At 41.1% G+C, this 21,140-nt stretch overlaps 1 protein-coding gene across 1 annotated transcript; it reads left to right on the forward strand.

Moving 5' to 3' along the window:
- Positions 1-2,174: 2,174 nt before the first annotated feature.
- KCNG4 (potassium voltage-gated channel modifier subfamily G member 4) lies at positions 2,175-20,656 on the forward strand. The gene is made up of 2 exons (XM_085306488.1): positions 2,175-2,924; positions 19,871-20,656. The coding sequence occupies exons 1-2, from the start codon at positions 2,175-2,177 to the stop codon at positions 20,654-20,656; spliced, it is 1,536 nt and encodes a 511-aa protein (XP_085162614.1).
- Positions 20,657-21,140: the final 484 nt, after the last annotated feature.

Genomic DNA, 21,140 nt, shown 5'->3' on the forward strand with positions numbered 1-21,140 from the left:
ATGAGAGAAGCTCCTGCAAAGAGATAAGTAAATCCTGTGGATTCTCACACCTCAGTGCTAATAGGACTCAGGTCCAGTGGTTTCAGCCAAGCTGGATATAAACAAAAGCTAAGGTTTTTCTTAGTGAATTTGGGAGTACCACAGAGGGCACTTGTCACTGGGATCTGACAATAAGCTTGCTGAACCCTCTAACTAAGGACAAATAAATAAAAAATGGATCAAGTCTATGTTATCTCAATCTTTGATTGAGGCAGCCCAAAACCTCCTGGCAGTACAGGACCCCAAACCATTACAGCCTGCTCAGCSCCTTGCAGATGTAGGTGAGAAAAGGGAGAAAAGGATTACGTTTGATCTCCCATCATGTGAAAAGGAGATGAGAAGAAGTTCCTAATTGCTGGAAAACTATTATTTATCTGGGAAAGCGAGTGCTCAGCATCCACTCTTTGCAAGMCAGACACCCTTTTTTATGGGAGGAAAGCACTTTCCTATTGGCCAAAGAAATGCTGAGGCCCAGCATCCCCCGAACCAAAAAACTTCCCTCTCCATCGAGGAATATTTAACATCAAATCCCTATTTCGATACRGAGGCAGGACATGGAAACTGCTCCTGAAGAATGTAACTGGTGTCTCCAGAGCAAGCAATTATGGGATGACTATAACAAAGGCAGGAGTTAATGGGGATTGGAATTATTCAATTAACTAGTTTCACCACGATTTACTTAGTACTAAACCTGATTAGTAGGAGACTGTCCTTGTACTCCATGTTCTCACTCAGTTGCTGCCTGCTGCCTGCTGAATAGACGGAGGGATGCTGGAGAGATTATTTCTAAGCCCTTCCCCCTTCCCTCTCCCCTCCTCTTCCAGGACCACATTGACAGTCCCATGGGAAAGAGAAGAGAGACAGGGAGAGGGCAGGATCCACCTCTCGCTCAGCGTATTTCACCACGAAGCCCCAGGAGTTCAGAAGAGGAGCTGCCACTTAAGACCCTGCCTCCCCTGCAAAGGATATATTAGCACAACATATATCATATGAACACATATGAGTATTTTCCCCTTCCACAGAAGAAGGAGAGAAAGAGAAAAGAGACCGCGATCTCCAGAGCGCTATTCAGATTTTTCTCATGTAATCAATACTGTRAAATATCCCCAGGTCTTTCTGCTGGATTGTAACTCAGAGGACAGCTGATCAGTTTGCGGCATGTACAGCTCACCTGCGGGGACGCCAGGCACCGGGCAGCAGCCCGCGGCAGGGTGGTAAGTAACTTCGGGGAAGTTTCTTTGGGATTTTTGCAGTTCATTGACTTGAGGGAATAAATGCCTGTGAATCTTTAGAGATTATGAAGAAAAAAAGGCTTTTGAAAGGAGGAAGGGGGGGGGGGGCTTTCCGTTGCTTCTCTCCTCCTGAACTGATAGAATACTTTGCTTTCTCTTCATGTAACATAGTTTTCTCCTGGGTGGGCAAATGTTCACTCTATTTCTCAATAATTTGCAATAACATGAGACTGGGTGCATAAAAATAGTCATCATTTATACAGCAATTTATGTCTTCAAAGCATTTTACAAACATCAACTAGTTAATCCTTGCAAAACGCCGCGGAGAGGCAGGCCAGTCAGTCACGTAGTGAAAGGAAGAGAAATTCCAGTCTGTGAGCAGTCGAGTTAAAGCAATTAAGACCCTCACATCCAGCTGATGGCAGATCACTGTAACTCTAATAACTATTAAGCAGCTTGGTTGAGTTAGTGTGTTTAAGGGCTTATAGAAATAAGAGAGCCAAGCAACAAACAACACGGGAAAACGCAGAGATGTACCAGCGATCAAGAGGTGCTTAGTCTCCGGAGAGGCCGATCTGTTCACATTTCGATTCGCAGGCATCCGACACTTTGCAATAATTCGGAAAGAGGCTTTAGCTTTTCCCTGTGTCTGTGTGTTGCCAGACAACCAATTGCACTGCAAAGCAAATTGCATTCGCAGCCTGCAGATCTCAGGAAGGAGCCTAGAGGTGACTTTTACTTACAAAGAGGCACTCAGTAATTTTGTCATTTAGGAAAGTAGCCAGAAACACCTTTTCTCTTGCAATAACCTCTGCTATGTTTTCTCCTCCTTCCCGTGTCTTCTGCCTGACAGATAACCCTGGTCTGATGCCATTTCGGATGTCCCAGTGAGAACTCTTAGCGATGCCTATTCTCTCAGGAGGCAGCGACCAAGACTATAGTAACATTAGCTACACCTCTTGTAATTCTTTGAGCCATTTCTTTCCTGTCTCCGTTGAAACCCCTTCTGTCAAAGGGGTCCATTACCAAAGAGCCAGGAGGATTTACCGTCCTGATCAAGTCTCTGCAGTCGATCTAAAGACAGAGATTATGATAAATGTTGGAGGAATCAARTATCTGCTACCTTGGAGCACTTTAGATGAATTTCCCCTGACCAGACTGAGCAAACTAAAGTTTTGCAGCACCTATGAAGAAATTATACAGCTGTGTGACGATTACGACGAAGACACCCACGAGTTCTTCTTTGACAGGAACCCCAGTGCTTTTGGGATGATCGTCAGCTTTCTAGCAGCAGGGAAGCTGATGCTCTTAAGGGACATGTGTGCCTTGTCTTTTCAGGAGGAGCTGAGATACTGGGGGATTGAGGAAACCAACCTGGAGAACTGCTGCTTTCGAAAACTATTTCAAAAACTGCAGGAGTTGGCCGAGATACGCAAAGAGGAGGAGCTCCGGAAGAGCAAAGAAGCTGCGTGTGTTTTGGATGAGAAAACCAAATTTGGACAGTTTATGAACAGACTCAGAGATATGGTAGAAAATCCCCAGTCAGGACTTCCAGGCAAAGTCTTTGCTTGTCTCTCCATTCTCTTTGTGGCCACCACAGCTATAAGCCTTTGTGTTAGCACAATGCCAGATTTAAGAGCCGAAGAAGACAGGGTAAGTAAGTCCCTTTTTAACTAGTCTTACAACCCTCTTTAAATCTACTACAGAATTACAAGAAATGTGTCTGCCTTGTTACGTATACATCATAAAAAAAAAAAAAAAAAAAAAAAAAAAAAAAAGGAGCAATAATGGCTTAAACTACTTCAGTTCAAAGTGATATTCGATTAAAATAATGCTAATTAAGTATTCTATTAATTGTCAGCCAAAATACAGGAAAGACCTTCTGGACAGAATAGATATTGCAGCTCTATAATACAGCATTGTTTTTCCTTTTTAAGCAGCAGCATTTGCTACTGAAAGTTATTAAATTAACTTGTTAGCTCTGAAACTGTCAGACTCGCACTGTGGAGTTTTCTCTTCAGCATGCTTTACCCTCCAGTTATCAGCAATCTCTTGTTCAGACATGTCAGCTAAAGCACCATTTTCCCCTGAAATCTTTATTTTTTTAAAATAGCTGGAGGTCTTTCTTTGTGATAAGGTGTGATAATGGTTTTTGGAGGATGAAATATTCACTAAATATTTTCCTTGAATAATGTTACAGTTAAATAGTTGCCTAAAGATTAAAGGATGAGAGAGAGAGAGATGAACTATTCAGATAGAAACGGATATTCAAAGCTGGGCCTCCAAAAACATTACTTTAAGTCTACCAAATTCTGTACTTGCACATATATGTATTTTTGGACTAATGCCAAATACTAGCTGAAAACAAACTACTAACTGCATATAAATGCTCTTCAAGGAAATCATTTGCACTAATTCAGGACAAATAAGTCAGGCTTGTCTCATACATGAAGGATCCTTTCTATAATATTAYTGTGAGTATTTCAGTGTTTTAAAGATTTGTCATTCCAACGAGACAATGGAGGAAAGTAACAATTCAAAGTTCTTTCAGATGTAATAAGGTCCAAATTAATCAAACAACACTGATCTCCTAAATAACTTCAGCTCACTTGTAAACTGCCCTTCCAAAAGCCTGGAAGAAGCTCTGGCTAAATAAATTCCCTGCCCCAGTCCCTGCTCTAAGACACGATAGTCCTCAGAGTCTTGTATATTGATGAATAAAACTGTTTTTACATTTACAGCAYAGCATGATGTGCAAAACACAAAAATCTGTGTACATTTTATTGCTCAAGCAGTAATTCAAAGCAGCACAGAATGCAGTCACGGTGAAGATATGTCATGATATTTGATGTCTTTCAATAAAACTAATGATTGCACAGAAGGCTGAAATTTAAGATCATTCCCTGTTCCATTTAATTCCTTGAATATTAACCTACATTTCCAAAGGAGRACTATTACATTTCAGTGATAAGTTCGGGACTTAAAAAACTTCTGTAGATATTACTATAGGAAGGAAAAACTCTTACAATACTTGAATGCKGCTTCCAAGGAAGCATTTTAAATACAGAGCATCCCTCTTACAGTTAGATGTGACAACAGCACAAACTCTCCTCTAGGAAGTGCTTCCTACTAACTTTGTTTATGGAAGTAACCCCATGTATTTTATCTTAATTTGCAGCCCACTGCAGGAAAAGCTTTTATCAGTATTTTTTCATGAAAAAGGAGAATCATATAATGGTCTCAGCTTAACATAATATGTTGTGTGTTTTAAAAATAATTAACCATAGTTTAGAAAGGGAAGAATCTTCAGCGTTAAAAACATTATCTGGTACCTGAAATGCAGCTGCTCCACAGCCCCTGGATTTTCTATAAAACACAGCTGACATTACCTCTTAGAGATCTGCATAAATTTTGCTACTTTAAAAACAAGCAAACTGGATTTAAACAAGCTCAAAAGCAAGAATTTTTGCTGCAGAGAAGCAGAGAATGTGAACTGTGAAATATTTTCCATTCCTAAACTCTTAGGGCTGCATCACCTAAGATCTCCTCACTGGGAGCTCAAAAGAGTATTTGAGCTAGAACTGGCCAAAGAACTCACGTAAACTAAATTGACTAAAAATCCTGTTTCTTGATTGTGGCTGAATCATACCCACGCAAACTGCACTTCTCCTGAACTGATTTGTAACTCAGAATTGCTCACTGCTTGACCTCTGCCAATGAGCCCAGGACAGGGCCACATTTACCAGCAGCCTGGGGCAGGCATCCAAACGCACAACGCTGGCTCTTGGGGTTGAACACGAAGAGCACACGATAGCCTTCTGCCCAGTGAGTAAGAACAGGGAAACTTCTTCAGTCAGGTTTCTGGCGCTAGCCAGCAACAACCTGTAACTCCACACTTGTGTTTGAAGATGCCCCAACTCGAGGTTTATTCATTACTGGAGTTACGGCTGGCTACACCTCCACGCAGAAAAACGCAAACAGGTCCTGCAAGGATCCATCTTCCAACGTCACTGCCACCGGAAACAGAACGTATCCATCCCGAAGCACGAATAAAAACGGCTTTACCTCTGCTGCATATGCACCGCTCTAGGCTTCTTTTTCCCCATCACAGCCACATTATAAGAGCAAGAACTGGCTGGACTTCAGCTCCGGGAGACGAAAAAAAGTAGGGAAAAATACTACATGGTCCCTTCTGCTCCACCCAGGAGGCTTGGCTGTTCCCACCAGCAGGCACGAGACCGCTTGTGCACTCAGCTGCCGGCAAGCCCGGGCGAGGAGCAAAGCGGAGCCCTCACCGCCGCCGCCGGGGAAGGGACGCGATGCAGCCGAGGACAGAGCAGCAGCATCAGGGAAGCCCAGTTGCCCTGGCAACACGAGGGCCGGAAAGAGCCATCTCCAAGGAGCCATCTCCAGGAGCGCGGCGGCAGGCGGGGGGGGGGGGTAGCGCCAGGGTGGGAACCCAGCCGAGGAGTAAAAGAATGAACAAGCAACAACAAATAATAGCGGGTACGTCCCCTAGAATACTTCAAACAGTGCTGGAAACCTCACCGTTAGAGATCGGAAAGGAAAACACAGCCAGATGGGCAAGCGGTTCTGCACCCACATGCACCTGCACCTAATGCAACCCAATCCCCAGGGATCGGCTCCAGGCTGAGGAACTGCCCAAAAAACAGCCCAGAAATTCCTATCTCGTGCTAGTGAGCTCCAGGTCAATCCCTGGGGGCCTGCCCGCAGGATGGATGTACCGACGGACTTACCGTGTGCAGCACCAACAGGACTCCTCAATAATAAATGAGGTCATTTGGGGATAAAACAACCGAAATTTCACATCCTCCAGGGGCGATGCAACCTTCCCTAGGATATTCGTGTCCGTTCTTTATGCAGTGCAAACTGCCATCAGTGAGGAAGCAGATAGAAGAGTATGACCGAAAGGCAGCAGTGGAGGCACGCGGTGGTGGAGGCAGAGAAGAAGCCGCCGAAGGGCTCCGCCGGTCGTTCTCATCTGAACAGAGAGCAGCTGGAAGCATGGCAAGTCCGAACCCAGGAACACATGGGTAGAAAAAGGAAGCCCRAATGACCAAATCCACAAACATTTCCCTCCAATGAAGGAACTGCCCATTAGARACAAGGCACAAGTCCCATCTCAGGGTGACAAGCAGGGTCCAAACTTGGAGGAGCAGAGGTGTAACTGAAACAGTCACTGCTCAGCACATGCAGTCCAGAGGAAAAAGATGATGACACCRCGGAAAGCTGGAATAAAACCACCGCAGATGGGCCTGGGCAGGGCGACTCTCCGCTTTGAAGCGCCCTTGGGATTTTCTTCTGGAAGAGATACTTCTTTTAATGAATCCTTAAGACTGGCATCCCCTTGAGCAATGATTCGGTAGAAAGGACATAAGGTCTTTTCTTCAAGAAAGTCAAGTAAATTAAGATTAGGGGAAAAAAAAGAAAACAAGTAAACCCAGACATTTCCATTCCCTGTCCCTCAGCACTGGCAAAAACYGAATCTCTTTCTCCTAGTATGGAAGGCAAGCAAACTGAGCTCCCAGCAAACCACACTTAACCGGGGCCATGCGAAATCGCGCAAGAGAGAAGGAAGTCTCTCCCCTCAGTTCTCCCTCTACTATCCAGCAACCAGTGAGTGGTCAGACCCAGTTATGAGTAATTTTTGCATTTGCTCTTTAATTGACCTCAAGAAGCTTGTAATTGCTTTACGTATTGTATATAATCTAATGAACTATAACCAACATATGTTGCAATCAGAATTGTCAGGCCTAATGATCTTACCTTGAAACTGAAAAAATCAGTTTTTTAGAGCTCTAGTTCCTAGGGTCATTTAATTAACAGCAAATTAAATTGTTTAAAAAAAAAAAAAGTTTTTAGCCTCTTTTTAGCCTCACAGAGAACCCAGAAAACATGCACAAAGGATAAACACCCAGTAGATACATAATAAGCAGAATCATGTTTTAAAAGATTTTTTGTTCAGCATCATAATTTTGGGGGCCCTGACTTAGGCTTTTTCAGTGTTTAATGTTGCTTATGCTGTCTGTATCATACTGAAAACAGTCTATTTGACCTGTTCACTAGAAGAAGCTGCAGAGAAAATTTTTTTTTTTTTTTTTAAGAGGAGTTATCATACTTTATAGAGGAAAAGACAATTTATCGGTCTTACTATGAAAAGAAAGAAAATCAAATAAGATATTTGTTTCATCAGGATTACTATCTCCACAGCTAAATATAATAATTATAAAAGTTCACATTGACTTCTCTAACTAATTTAGTGTGTTGAGGTATGTTTGCAGGAGATATATCCTTAGTATTCAACCTATTAAATCAATTCCAAAAGACATTATAGCATAATGCTCCAACTCTGCCCATAACCCACAGATAACGTTAAATACCTCTACTGCATTTACTAAGGGAAAATCTGGAGAACTTGGAGTATCTGGAGGARATAATAATCCATATAAAAATATCCCTGAGAGGTGTGTAAACCCAGTCTTACAGCTCACATATTCTGCAAAGACAAGACGCTTCATCAAAGTCTAATTCGGCCAACTAGTAGAAGAAATCACCTTTGCTAAATTGTAATGACAGCCAGGTTTTGACAAACGCTGCTGGCTACCTTTTTTATAGCTTTTAAATAACAGGGTYGAAACATTGATCCAAAAAAAATTTTCTAGCTGGTTAGCCAGGGCAAAATGATTCCTGCTGAATAATGTATTTTTTAATGAGTAGTTCAGAGTAGCACTAACGAAGCAGGGCACTGTTCAGAATGTATCTGAAAAGCAGGGGTATTTGACATTAACTGTATGTTCAGACTTATCTTCTAATGTAAGGCATACATCACACAGAGCATGACACAGAATGACATGTTCAATCACCAAGAGATTAATGAAGTTCTGACTTTCAGCAACACTTCTAACTCTCATTTAAAAGTGATAAGACAATAAAGGCATATACGTATATGCCTGTCCTTAAATACACTGGTGTGTTTTATATATATATATATATATGTATATGTATACGTATATGTGTGTGTGTGTATATATATACACATATATACATATATATATAAAAAACCTTGAAATTACTTGAAAGAAAATAAAGCTGGATGTACTTTGATTTTATTGCATCTGCTCAGTACATTTTTCTGGGCTCTCATCTGAACCATTACYGTGGACACTCACTTCCCTAAGTCTGCTAGAACAATTCTGACTTCTTCTAAACATTTTGTTCAGAATTTAAAATACTGCAGCATTTTAAAGTATGAAACAGTTTTTCACTGAAGCACCAAAAAACCTCCACTCTACTAGGTGCACACAGCACTGTAGAATCCAGCTACCTTATCTGCATTGTGGATTGAATTAATCGAATTAATATAATCTGGAGAAAGATGGAGAAATAAGAAGTATAGTTTAAGAAAAACTATGACTGTGAAAAAGCCRAAATCAAAACACTCAGCACACTGGGACTTTTATATACAGGTTATTGCTTTAAGGGATATGCCTTTTTTGAGGTTTGTATATACATATAATAACGTCCAGTGCTCTGACCTTGAAACCAGACTATAACTTTAAGACTCATTAAATAGTTGCAAATTGCTAGCAACTGTTTTGCAGGGAGAACTAATCCAAGCATGCACAAACACAAGTGCGTATTTCARCACTCAATCTAATTTGTACAACATTGGTGGACTTTACAGTACTTAAACCCTGTTCTACATAACCAAAGGGGGGGGATCAGTGGGAGGTAGGTGCTGCTGAACATCTGTGTCTCAGCTTATTCCTGCTGCCACAGAGAACAACTTTCTTTCAAAAGTCTAGACACTCTTTTTCAGTGAGTAAACGGATTCTGCATGGTTTTCAAATAGTTGGCCCTGCTAGCGCAAAGCCCAGCATTCAGAAAGCACAACATTACACATTATTAGTTTGCCTTATGTTCATCCAGCTTTGGCAGCATCGCAGGAGCACTAAGTCCCCTGGCTTTGCACGCTACCCCGAGGGGACACCCAGCTGTTGTGACGGCTCCGCAAGGGGCAGTCAATCAATTGCAATTCTGCATGCTAGCAAACGTGCCCTTTTCTGGCAATCATGCTTTCTTTTCCCTCTTTGCTGCTTTCAAGTTTGTAATATCTACAATGGGAAAAAAAATTCTGTTCGCTTTCTCTACTTGAGTTATCTCAGGGGGATGAGCAGGGACAGTTACTTAATAAAAACCTCCTTTGAGAAGATGGTTGTTTTTTCGGTGGCACTCTGCCTTTGGCAAATGCCACGTGGAGTCAGTGCTCCCTTKGAGTTCATAGCAATAATGCATTAAGTATTGAAAACAAACCACCATCCAAATTTGCATGTGCTTCATAGTTCATCATCAAATATGAAAGAAATCTTTGGAGACTCTTCAGTCTATTACTACAGGTAAATCCAGAATCTGGTATTTTAACTCTGAAGAGGTCTGAGCAGATTTCACTGCTAATTTCCTTGCAGCATCAGGGCTCTGAAGTGTGTATGTTGTGTTTAGTGCTGCAGCGTCTGCTTCTCAACCACATTTGGGACCTCATCGTCCAGGCACACTCTGCACTACACAGTATAGTAACAGGGAGTCCAAGGGACTTACAGTGCAACCACAAAAGAAGCAGAAAAGAAACAAGAACAGGGCAAATGACTTACCAGCAGCAAAACTGGAAACTGAAGATCTTTCTCCAGAGTCCCAGACAAATATCTTGTTTGTTTAACTGTGCTGTTCCTCACAGTTACAAATTGAAGTCTAACAAATATCTTACTAGAAAACCAAAGACAATCACCTCTTTCTCCCAACCTGAACATTTGAGGGTTATCCTTCCAGTTGGTTTACATCAGTATCACTTCCTCAGTTTCATCAGATTGATTCTCACAGAGGTTGCAGAATAAGTACCCACACTTAAAACCTAATTGAAATTTTAGTTACATTTCTTCCCCAGAGGAGATAATGTGTTGGATACAGAGATAATCATTTGCCTTTCTCTATGTTCCTTCTAAAGTCCACATTAATATAAACCCAATATTAGCTCAGTTTCCTCGAATGTACTAGTTGTAGCAATTGTTTTCACAGTCCAGGTTTCTTTCCCCTAAAGCAAAGTGAGTAGGAAAGGGTGGTGTGATCAGAATACACAGCACTCCTTTAACAAGCTCATCACTCTGTAAATCAGGTTACTGTCTCCCTCTCGGCAGGCAGTAAACCTTTTCCATTTTATTGCATTGGGATTGTAACCATAAATCCAATAATGGAGTGATCCATAACATGAAGTTTTCGAGTTCTCCCTGACCATCATTTGATTCAACAGAGCATGGTTTAATTATTCAGATAATAGCAGCAATGCAGTTAGGATGATTCAGCAGCGCCTTCAGCACTGCAGCTGGATCCTCACGGCTCCAGGTACGGAGGGAACACTTCCTAACGCTGACTAACCAAATTGCCGCTTTACAGCCAAAAGGGATGTCTCCCCTGCATCTCTTTATTTACTGCCACAGACTGGGAGGAGGAGATCTGAGAGCAAGTTAGGTACCTGGATTCCCTATGCAAAGGTCTTGGTCTGCCTCTTCCCCATCCTAACTGCTTTCCTGATTTTTTGACTTGCTCTGTAGACCCCTTATCTTGGACTTGTGGGGAGGCTGAAGCAAGAACCGAAGCTGATTTTTTTTTTCCACTGTTAGCTTGCATTTTATCCACAGAGGGAATTCTCTGGGGAGAAGCTACAGGCTAGGATGCAGTCCCCAGGTATAGGCTTCAGAAGTGCACAAGACCAGAAAACAACACCCTGCCCAAGAAGTCAGCCAGCCTGGGGCTTGGAGAGGAAACTTTCTGTGAGAGTTTTACTTCTAAATCCTCCAGGTACCAGGTTCAATGTTTTTTATCCGAGTGGATCAAAAGGCCAGATACCAAGATGACCAACCTTGCTGAGATAAGCCTCCCCACTATGTGTTGGGCAGCAGGCAATCTGCACAAGCAGGCAGGTTCTACATTTTCTTCTTTTAAAACAGCCAATAGCCACAAAATAGAATGATCCCATCTGCTGGCGTTTCTGTGGACATTGGCCTCAGTCCACCAAACTGTGTGGATGTGAAAAAAGGATCTGAGCACTAACAGAGAGTATTTGAATATAACAAATAAAATACAGATATGCCAGGGAAAGTTTAGCAGATGTCAGTTGTGACCTTGCATCACCCTTGCTGCCAGGCCCAGGGGTTCTGGTTGGAAAAATGATATTCTAGCAACCTACACTTCATTTGCAGGGTGCAAGGCAGGTCCAGACCCTGCCTTTCAGTGTTTAGAGAGACTCTCCTGTAGGACTCCAGCAGCAGTCTGAATCAAGGAGAGTCAAGCATATTGCTTGAGCTTCCTCCCAGTTTTCTTCTGAGTGCCTCCGTTCAGAATCTTTCCGGAGAGCTGCTGAAACTGGGTGTCTAACCACCAGAACAGGCTTTACTCAGAAGCAATCACTTCTGCACCCAGGGTGGATCTAGCTGGGAAGARCTTTCAGGCTCTTGCTGTCTGACACTCACTTGTTTTAAGATGATGAGCCAACTGTTTTCCCTAAATATGCCTCTGGGAATAACAGCATTTGCATGCAGTGATTCCATCACAAGTTCTAGCTGAGTTCAAGGACTTTATCAACATTGCTTCACGTACACTACTACTTGCCTTTCTCACAAGTATACTGTATAAATAAATTAAGGCTTAATCCTGATAAAGCAACATATGCAATATATGCTAATGTATAAATTCATTTCCACTATAAACATTTAGAAAACATTGCTCTTTGTAGGAATGGGTGTGATTCCATAATAAATCATGTATTGATCTAGCAGTAGATATTAGCAAAGCATTATATAACCACTGATGCAACCCTGCCCATTTAACTAGGAAATAGAGAATCTTACACAAGAAATAACTTAAAATCTGCTAACATTACCACGAACAGTGTTCAGTGGCAAGGATAAAAAGGAGATCATGAAGAATGCTAGAGATTCACCCTTCCTACACTTCAGACTCCACCCTATTTATATACCTGTGTGAAATCCCAATTTACATACTACAGAAAACAGGCTCAGATTGCTGCCAGTGAACTTCCAAGGAGACTCAGTAATACCAAGGGCAGAAGACTGGTACCACAGTCGCTGCAGTAGAACTGCAGCACAGCACTTCTAATATAATGGGAATAATGGGACATTTCCCCATTTTTTTCTCAAATTAAAAACAAGTTTGCATGCCTTTGATGTTTTCAGATAGTTTAAATTCCCTTTTTTACCCCTCCAAAAAACACTCAGAAAGGATTTATTTGTTTAGTTAGGGTTTTTTTTAAAGAATCAGTAATACAACATGAAGTATCCATGCCCACAACGTAGAGCAGGTGAGGATATAACAGCCTTCTTCAGAAAAGTGCCAAACACCGCTAGCATGCTGGCAAGCAGCCAGCTATTAGTTAACCACCAAAATTGTGCCACAGTGCTCTACAAAGGATTACAAAGARCAGATCTGTTCCAGTTGATACTGGTAAGGCAGCCAGAGATCCTGTTTCAAATTCAGGAAAAATGTCCTTTGTATCAATGTCCAACATAACCTTCAACTGCTAACAATCCAGATGGACTCAAGTTCAAATATTCAGAATCCCCAAATTATAAGATGATCTTACTTGAGTGTGCTATGTGCAAAATATAAATTCTTACTTTGTGTTTGCTTCAGCATTTATTAAAAAACACCTTACAATGGGCGAAGGGGTAAACATCCAGTTCTAAAGGTACTGGGTAAAGTCCTCAGCAGTAGGAAGTTAACTGGCAGATAAGGTAACGATTCAGAACACGTTTTTCATAGCATATTTCAATTACAAGCATCTCAGAGTGCAACCAAGTGGGCCACAAATGGTCAGCTGAGAAACAGATTCTGAAGCTATGAGGACTGCTCCTTGCTGTTCCCTTCCAGTTATGCATAAATAAGTTCTAGATAAGGAGAAAATTTGTTATTATGAATACGTAACAAACTATGYTGCATCTGAAAACAGAGGTGGCTGGATAAGATATATCCCCCAAGGGAAAAACTGATTCAGTCTTCCTGGGCATTGCTACAATTATTGATGCATACAAAAATATTATTYCCAGTGGATCAGATTTATGTTCCTTGTAAATGGGATAGTGCAGCATAATTTCAAGATCTGGTTTTGCTTGTTACCCTAGATGTCATTAYGTCTTTAGTAATGTTTCATGGTAAGCCAAGAGCGCACCGGGCCAGGAAATGTACCTTATTTAACTTGCAAATCACACATCTCCTTAGTTTATTTAGCTCGAGTTCACAGTTAGCAAGTTCTGTAAACTCACACATACATTGGAGGTCTCAGATTCAGCTGACACACTTTACCTAGGTTAGTTATAGTCTCAGAGGTACTGAAATCATGAACAGAATCACACAATAACAGAATGGTTGAGGTTSGCAGGGACCACTGGAGATCATCTAGTCCAACCTCCCYGCTCAAGCAGGGTCACCTAGAGCATGTTGCCTAGGATTGTGTCCAGATGGCTTTTGCATATCTCCAAGGATGGAGAGTCCACACCACCTCTGGGCAACCTGCTCCAGTGCTCTGTCATTCTCCCAGTGAAGAAGTTTTTCCTCATGTTCAGAGCTTCAMGTGTTTCAGTTTGTGCCCATTGCCTCTCATCCTATTGCTGGGCACCACTGAGAAGCATCTGGTCCCATCCTCTTTACATACTCTCTTTAGATACTTAAACACATTGATAAGATCCCCTTAGTCTTCTCCAGGCTGAACAGGCCCAGCTTGCTCAGCCTTTCCTCATATGAGAGATAGTCCAGTCCCCTAAATCACCTTAGTAGCTCTTTGCTGGACTCGCTCCAGTAGCTCCATGTCTCTCCTGTACTGGGGAGCCCAGAACTGGATACAGCACTCCAGATGTGGCCTCACCAGGACTGGGTATCCTTTTGGAAAAGGCATTGAAGGGGGAAGGGGGAAGATCCTTTTGAAAAAAGGTCCTAAATGACAGCTASAGTAAAACTTACCAGTGTCAAAAAGTTTCATTTTAACTAGAAATATTACATTCTAATTATTGGCCCTACATCGATCCCATCTGCTTAAACATTTATGAGAAGTATACACTAAAAAGGCAAAACATATTGAATTGTTGATTATAAACTGGCTATACATCTGACTGCATGAACCTATAGTTCACCCACTTTRAAATTACACTCCCAATCCTTTCTGTCTCAGAAAGGAAAAGGTCCAGAGACAGGCAAAGAGGGTGGAATTGCTTTGTACAAGCAACGACCACGGCAGGCAGAGCTCTTCAGAGTATGAACAAACTGACTGCAGGGGACTATGATAGAGCTCTGCAAAACTGCAAATAGCAGGAACTGAGAGGATCAACTAACCAATGTACTTTCCAGTACCACAGCTAAGGGGCATCAAAYGAAACTAGCAGGAACGTAGCTCAAAACAAACAAAAAGAGGTGAGTTTTCATGCAATAAGCTGTAAACAAAAGAACAGCCAACCTTATGGAAGAGAAATTCAGTTACAGGCTTGGCTCAGGCTTACACAAACACCACCTTTGGCTCAGGAAATTCTTGAACTGAAAACAGAGGCTAGGAGATGGTGATGTGCCTGTTATCACTCTTCCTTSAGCATTTGTGCTTCCTTAGGCTGTTGGAATAGGACACAGGGCTAACTGAACTCAGTAGAGCTATTCCTACATTTCATTGTGAACCTATTTTTTTGATATCCAAAGGAAAGTTAATGAAAGCATCTTAAAATGAGCAACTTCACAGTATCAATATAAACATTTCAACGTGTATGGGAACCCATAAAATGAACTAATGCCTTATACACCGGAAGGAAGTAATGAAAAGGAAGCAGGAATTGCTTATTATCTCTGGTGGTACAGACTTTTGGAACAGCCACTTCACTGCTTAGAGGTGGTTTATGAATTTAGGAAATCACTTAATATTTCAGTCATCAGGCTCAGTATGTATCTTTTTACATACAAATCAGTGTTTCCTTCACTGCTGAGCCAAATGTTTTTTTCCAAAGGTAACATCAATACCAGGCAATTGTTTTATTATATTTATAGCATACTTCATAGAATTTCAGCTAGATATAGTTCCATAAATTCTGATAAATTCTGGCATTGTTGAAAAGAAAATCTGCAGGTATAAAAAACAATGTATAAAGAATTAGCTACTCACATGAGCTCAGCTCTGTTCTAACTGCTCTCCCATCAGAGCTGATGACAGTTTGAGTACTGATTACTAATACAATAGATACAAAACATCTTAGAGGGCTTTGCTGAAAATCCCACCCAAAATATTTTGCGGTCGGTTTTATGTAAGACCTGATCATTCCCTCATATTCACAGCCAACACCATACTTGCTTAGAGCTACACCACGATACTCTGGGTACAAAAACACAGACAGTATGTGAAGGAATTCAGGGACAAACTGTACCCAAAGACGTGAAAATAAAAGCTCAGAGTTCTGCTCTAGTTACTGGTAAGGTCAAGACAGGGATTTTTTTTTTTTTTTTTTTTTTATTCGGTTTTGTTTTGGCAGTTACCGATTGCTGGAATTTCCCCAAAGTGTTTGCTTTGATCAGTAAGGGGAAAGATATATAAGCTCCCGTGGCACAAAAACTGCTTTATTGAACATTTATGCAAAACACCTTCCATGGATCAGAGTATTTGGCCTACAATTGCACTGTCAGCACTTGATACTTAGGACACCCAAGGCAGGCTGTTAGGTTCCCACCTCTAGATCATTGCTAGCCATCCTTCATTTTGCTGAAAGCAAACAGCATCTGATGACAAGTTGRTGACAACAGTAAATTTGAAATTTACCACTGACATAAAGGTGTCCRTATTTTGGTAAATATTTAACACTTAGAGTCATTTTGTTACTCTGCCTGTTCTTTGGAAATAGGTTATATATAGAATAGGAAACACTCAAAAATCTGAAATCTCAGAAATACTGGGAGAGGTACGGTATTTTATTTTTACTTTTCTTAAATATTTTCCTTTTTCTATCTCCTTTCCTTAAATACAGGCTTTGGTATTTAGTATTTCCTCTTTTACCCTCTTACCATTCCAATATTTGCTACTTAGGAGTAGGATGTTCAGAAGGATCTACTATCCTAAATAAGACTGATGTTAGAGAGGGATATCACACACAAACCATGTCACATATTATGCACTATACAGGAGCATTCCTAATAGATAAAACATTCTCATATAAACCCACTGGATGAAACTTAGTGTGAAATTAATGTGTATGTCCTCATTAAACCCTATAGAGCTAGGCTTTTACACTTGATTTCCAGACATTCACGACAGGGAAATAAGCAGATAGAGAAGCTTGGAAGTTTCTAACAGACRTCGTACACGGACTGATTAAATAGGGGTGCATCCACACCAGGCAGTGGAGTGAAACAGCCCTGCTCTGAGTTGACAGCCTGGCTACACTGTTTCTAGGGCTCAGGTGAGCCGTCTGCTCACACAGAACTGCACCGGGCTCTGCGTGTATAGCTGTTACGTCCGAGGCAAACAGGGCTGCTCTTGCTGCATGCCTTCTTGCAGCGCAGGCGTGCCTGAAGCCAACACATCCTTCTTTCTCTCTCCCTCATCAGAAAAAAAATAAAGCACAGAATCGCATTGCGTGAGTCAGAAATCATAGTATTCGCACTCTTATTTGCTGCAGCAAAAAAAAAATAAATAAAAAATAAATAAAAAGACAGAAAAAAAACGAACTGTGGTTTGAATCTGCCAGTTTCTACAATGTCTTTTGCAAGTACATGGGAACGAAAGTGCACTAACAGAAGAGATCTCACCATCTTTTACATCTATACCCACAAGCAACATTCCTGAAAATTTTGAATTGAAAGATATTATTATTCGATTAGAAAGATAGCTTAGATCTCAACGATTAAAATTCCCAACAAAAAACATTTCTTTTTTTTTGTATTTTCCAAGGAAGGAAGAATTATGAAAGCAACAAGATGATCTGAGAGCAATGTCACCTGTAGAAGTTTTTATTGTAGAACTGGTCATAAATGTGTAAAGGTAAATAAAGTAGCAGATGCACTGGAAATCCAGTCCAGTTAACAAAAAATAAAATAAAAATTCATAGAAATAATGAGTAATTCATGGGACGTATCACTAGAGCGATTACAGGTAGGTAGAGTACAGGCTGCATGGTAAAAATAATTTACATCTCAGAAAAAGTGAACAGGTATGGGACATACTGCCCTTTCACTTAGGAGGTAGTTTCAGATAGCCAATGACTGTACCAGGTGACAACTGCAGAGCTACACACTATAAACACTGCTTGAAAAGACTTACTGCCTCCTGAGAACATGAGAAACTGTCACAAGGGACACTCAAAACCCAACATCAGCTGCCCTCCGCACCRCAGAGGTTATCACGAACACTGGTAACAGGTTTAATTAGTAGTAGAGGTATGTGTTTTCTCTGCTCCAGTTAATCAATACTCCTTGTGAAATTTGGCCGAGAACGGATAATACTCTACCAGGAACTGTTCCTAGTCTTATTTCAGAGACAGGCTACCAGRGAAGGCATACAGCAGCCTTTATTTTGTTGCACAGAGTTTATCAAAAACTCTTTCAAGAACCAGGGGCCTGCMTTTATTCCTGAATATCACATGGCCACTCAGCATCCCAAAAAGGGGGCTCCGTCTCTGCACGGATCCCGCTTTACCCTTCCTGATTCTGCCYCATCTTCCGTGGTTGCGAACATCTCACAGATGCAAGTCACCATATCCTGTTCAGCAAGCACGAAAGGAGAGAATGGTTTATCCTTCCCAAGTCTTTCTGTACCAAAGTTCTAGTGCGGAAGAGCTATTTGCTAAACATTAATTTTCAAGTAGCTTAAGTATATAAAATGAAATTACTCCCTTTCAAACTGTGGTTTTCTGAAACACTGAGTGATGCCCCCTACTCCAATTTCAGTCTGGAATTTCAAAGTATAATGACAATAATCTATTAATCCACTTCTCTGGTTCCCCTTTACGGCTGTATACAGGATTTATGGGCCAGGAAGAGATTTCTCATCTTTACTAAAAATTCAATCCCTGTATACTTCAGATACCTACATTTTGATTCTGTGCTCAGGGCTGCTTCAGCATCAGCCAAAGTCAATGAAAGACTCCAGCTGACTTGAACTTGTTTTTAATTAGACCTGTAATCCAAATATTTGCATCAATACAAGTTCTTCATTTCAATAATAGCCTGCCACTGTGAAAATATCATGCAAGTACCTTTTAGGTGTTCTTCAATAAACTTACTCAAAATGCTTAAATGGGGGGAAAAAAAAAGGCAAAAAACCAGTCCAATCACAAGAGAAGGTSTCTTAAGAACATATCGATTCTCCTTAGATGTTCAGGAATGTATTTATCAATCGRATGGGGAGAGTACGTAAGAAAGCAGCGATACCAGCCTTTAAAAAATAACACGTGCTTTCCAGGAGGAGGCCTTTCAGCTGCTAAGCCGTACACACTGCTTTAACTGCTGGTTTTTTTGTCTTCTATAAGGCAAAATATGGCGAGCAGTACCTGGTTCAYTTCCAACTAATTGCAATACAGCAAGCAGTCACTGCGAATATGAAGAAGGCAGTACAACACCTGATTCACTGTACCTGATGCGACCACTTGTTGGTTGTCTCTCTGGTTGGATGTTCCCTAGCRGCTCCCCATATGCTGCTCATCACTTAAGGACAAAGTTCAATGTATTCTTTTGCTAAYTCAAACAATCATGAGCTAATTTACATTTGCCTCCTTATTTCACTGGAATAGGCCAAAAGAAGTTTCATCTTTTAAGCTCTGCTCAAAAAAAATAGGTATCCAAGGTAGCTGAACTAATGCAATTCCTTTGATTATGAAGATCAGAAAGTATTGCTGAAAGCATGTGGCCTCAGTACTGCGAGAGGATTCTTCAAGGCAAGTTTCACCTGATGGAYGCATATTTATTTTCCTTTAGACTGTAATTATCGTAAAATATTTGCAYGTACAGAAGCAGAAATGATTTGTATAAGGTATAACTGAGCGAAGGATTCAGATGACTTAATGAGGTACCTCCGAACCACTTTTAATTGCACCAGAGTACACAGCATTTGTTCAAGTACCATGCATTGAACAGCACCAGAAGTTGGCAGAGACATTCACATATTAGTCTGTCATTTCAAGCGGAATTATTTTTGTGCAGACTTACAAATCATTCCCGTTTAAATTAATTTCTGCTTGAGAGTTGAAAGTGGGACTCATTTGGGACTTAGGATCTGTGTATTGAGACTTTACACAGAGAATTCATTCATTTATACAGGAAGCAGCAACATAAAACAAGCAAGAGTTATATCAGTTCATTCAGATGTTTCATGCACTTACTACCTTTTATAGACTATTGAAAGATGGTTGACACTTCGTCATRCCTGCTAGCTGGAATTTGTTTATTTCTGACTCTGGTGACTCAAGTAGATGAGTTTTTCTTCTTCCTTAATGTTTTTGGATGCTGATTCACAGACTGTTCTTTTATTTAATTCTCTTTTTGTTTTGTGTCAGGGTGAGTGTTCCCAGAAGTGCTATTACATCTTCGTCATAGAGACCATCTGTGTGGCTTGGTTTTCCCTGGAGTTCTGCCTCCGATTTATCCAGGCAAGGAGCAAGTGCCAGTTCTTCAAAGGGCCCTTAAATATCATTGACTTCTTGGCTATTTCACCCTATTATGTTTCCCTCATCCTSACAGATGACAACTCAAATGAGGAGGTTGAGAGGCCAAGCAGTAATACATACTTGGAGAAGGTTGGTTTGGTGCTACGTGTTTTACGTGCCTTGAGGATCTTGTAYGTAATGCGCCTTGCCCGGCACTCCTTGGGCTTGCAAACTTTGGGCCTCACAGTTCGGAGATGCACACGAGAGTTTGGCCTGCTTTTGCTCTTCTTGTGTGTGGCTGTCACTCTATTTTCTCCGTTGGTCTACCTTGCTGAGAACGAATCTGGGAAGGTGCTTGAATTTACAAGTATCCCTGCCTCTTACTGGTGGGCTATCATTTCAATGACCACTGTGGGGTATGGAGACATGGTACCACGCAGTGTACCAGGCCAGATGGTGGCTCTGAGCAGCATCCTCAGCGGGATCCTCATTATGTCTTTTCCCGCAACATCGATATTCCACACTTTCTCCCACTCCTACTCAGAGCTGAGAAAGGAACACGAACGATTGCAGTCTCGGTTAAACAGAACAAAAAATGCCAATCACTCCGGAGAAAGTGACACCTTCAATGAGACAGACAGCCTGATCCTGGAGGAGCCAGTATCACCGATCAAATACATTTACACAGGGAAATAARTCTTGCTGTAAACTATTCCTAAGAACAAGAATAGGAATATACACATATGTATGTCAATGTAATGCAAAGCAACAATATAGGTTACGATGCAATCTTTCTGTTCTGACAYAGGTATAACAAAAGCAGTCAAGCCAACTCAGCTAGCATCATTACAGAATTGGAGGTTTTGAGAATGTCAAGTCAGAGTTTGTTCAACAATAAATACTCATTCTTCACTATGACTAATGGTAACACTCAACTTTGTCTCTGCCAGTTATGTATCTTGCTGAATACCTAATACCGAATGAGTAACAAACAAAATAGCTTCTGTTGGCACAAACACACTTGTTATTTTATTTGCCTTTGAATTTTCAATGTTCTTTGCAATTAACACCTTGAGCCAAGCATTAGAATGGATTCTTCCAGGGCTACGCACCAGTGTTGTTTTTACAATGCTTATCAACCAGGCAAACAGATCTTCAATGCAAATATGCATTCTGCACC

Source organism: Rhea americana, unplaced genomic scaffold, assembly GCF_003343005.1.
Source record: "Rhea americana isolate MKP2758 unplaced genomic scaffold, rheAme1 scaffold_24, whole genome shotgun sequence".
NCBI classification, from domain to species: domain Eukaryota; kingdom Metazoa; phylum Chordata; class Aves; order Rheiformes; family Rheidae; genus Rhea; species Rhea americana.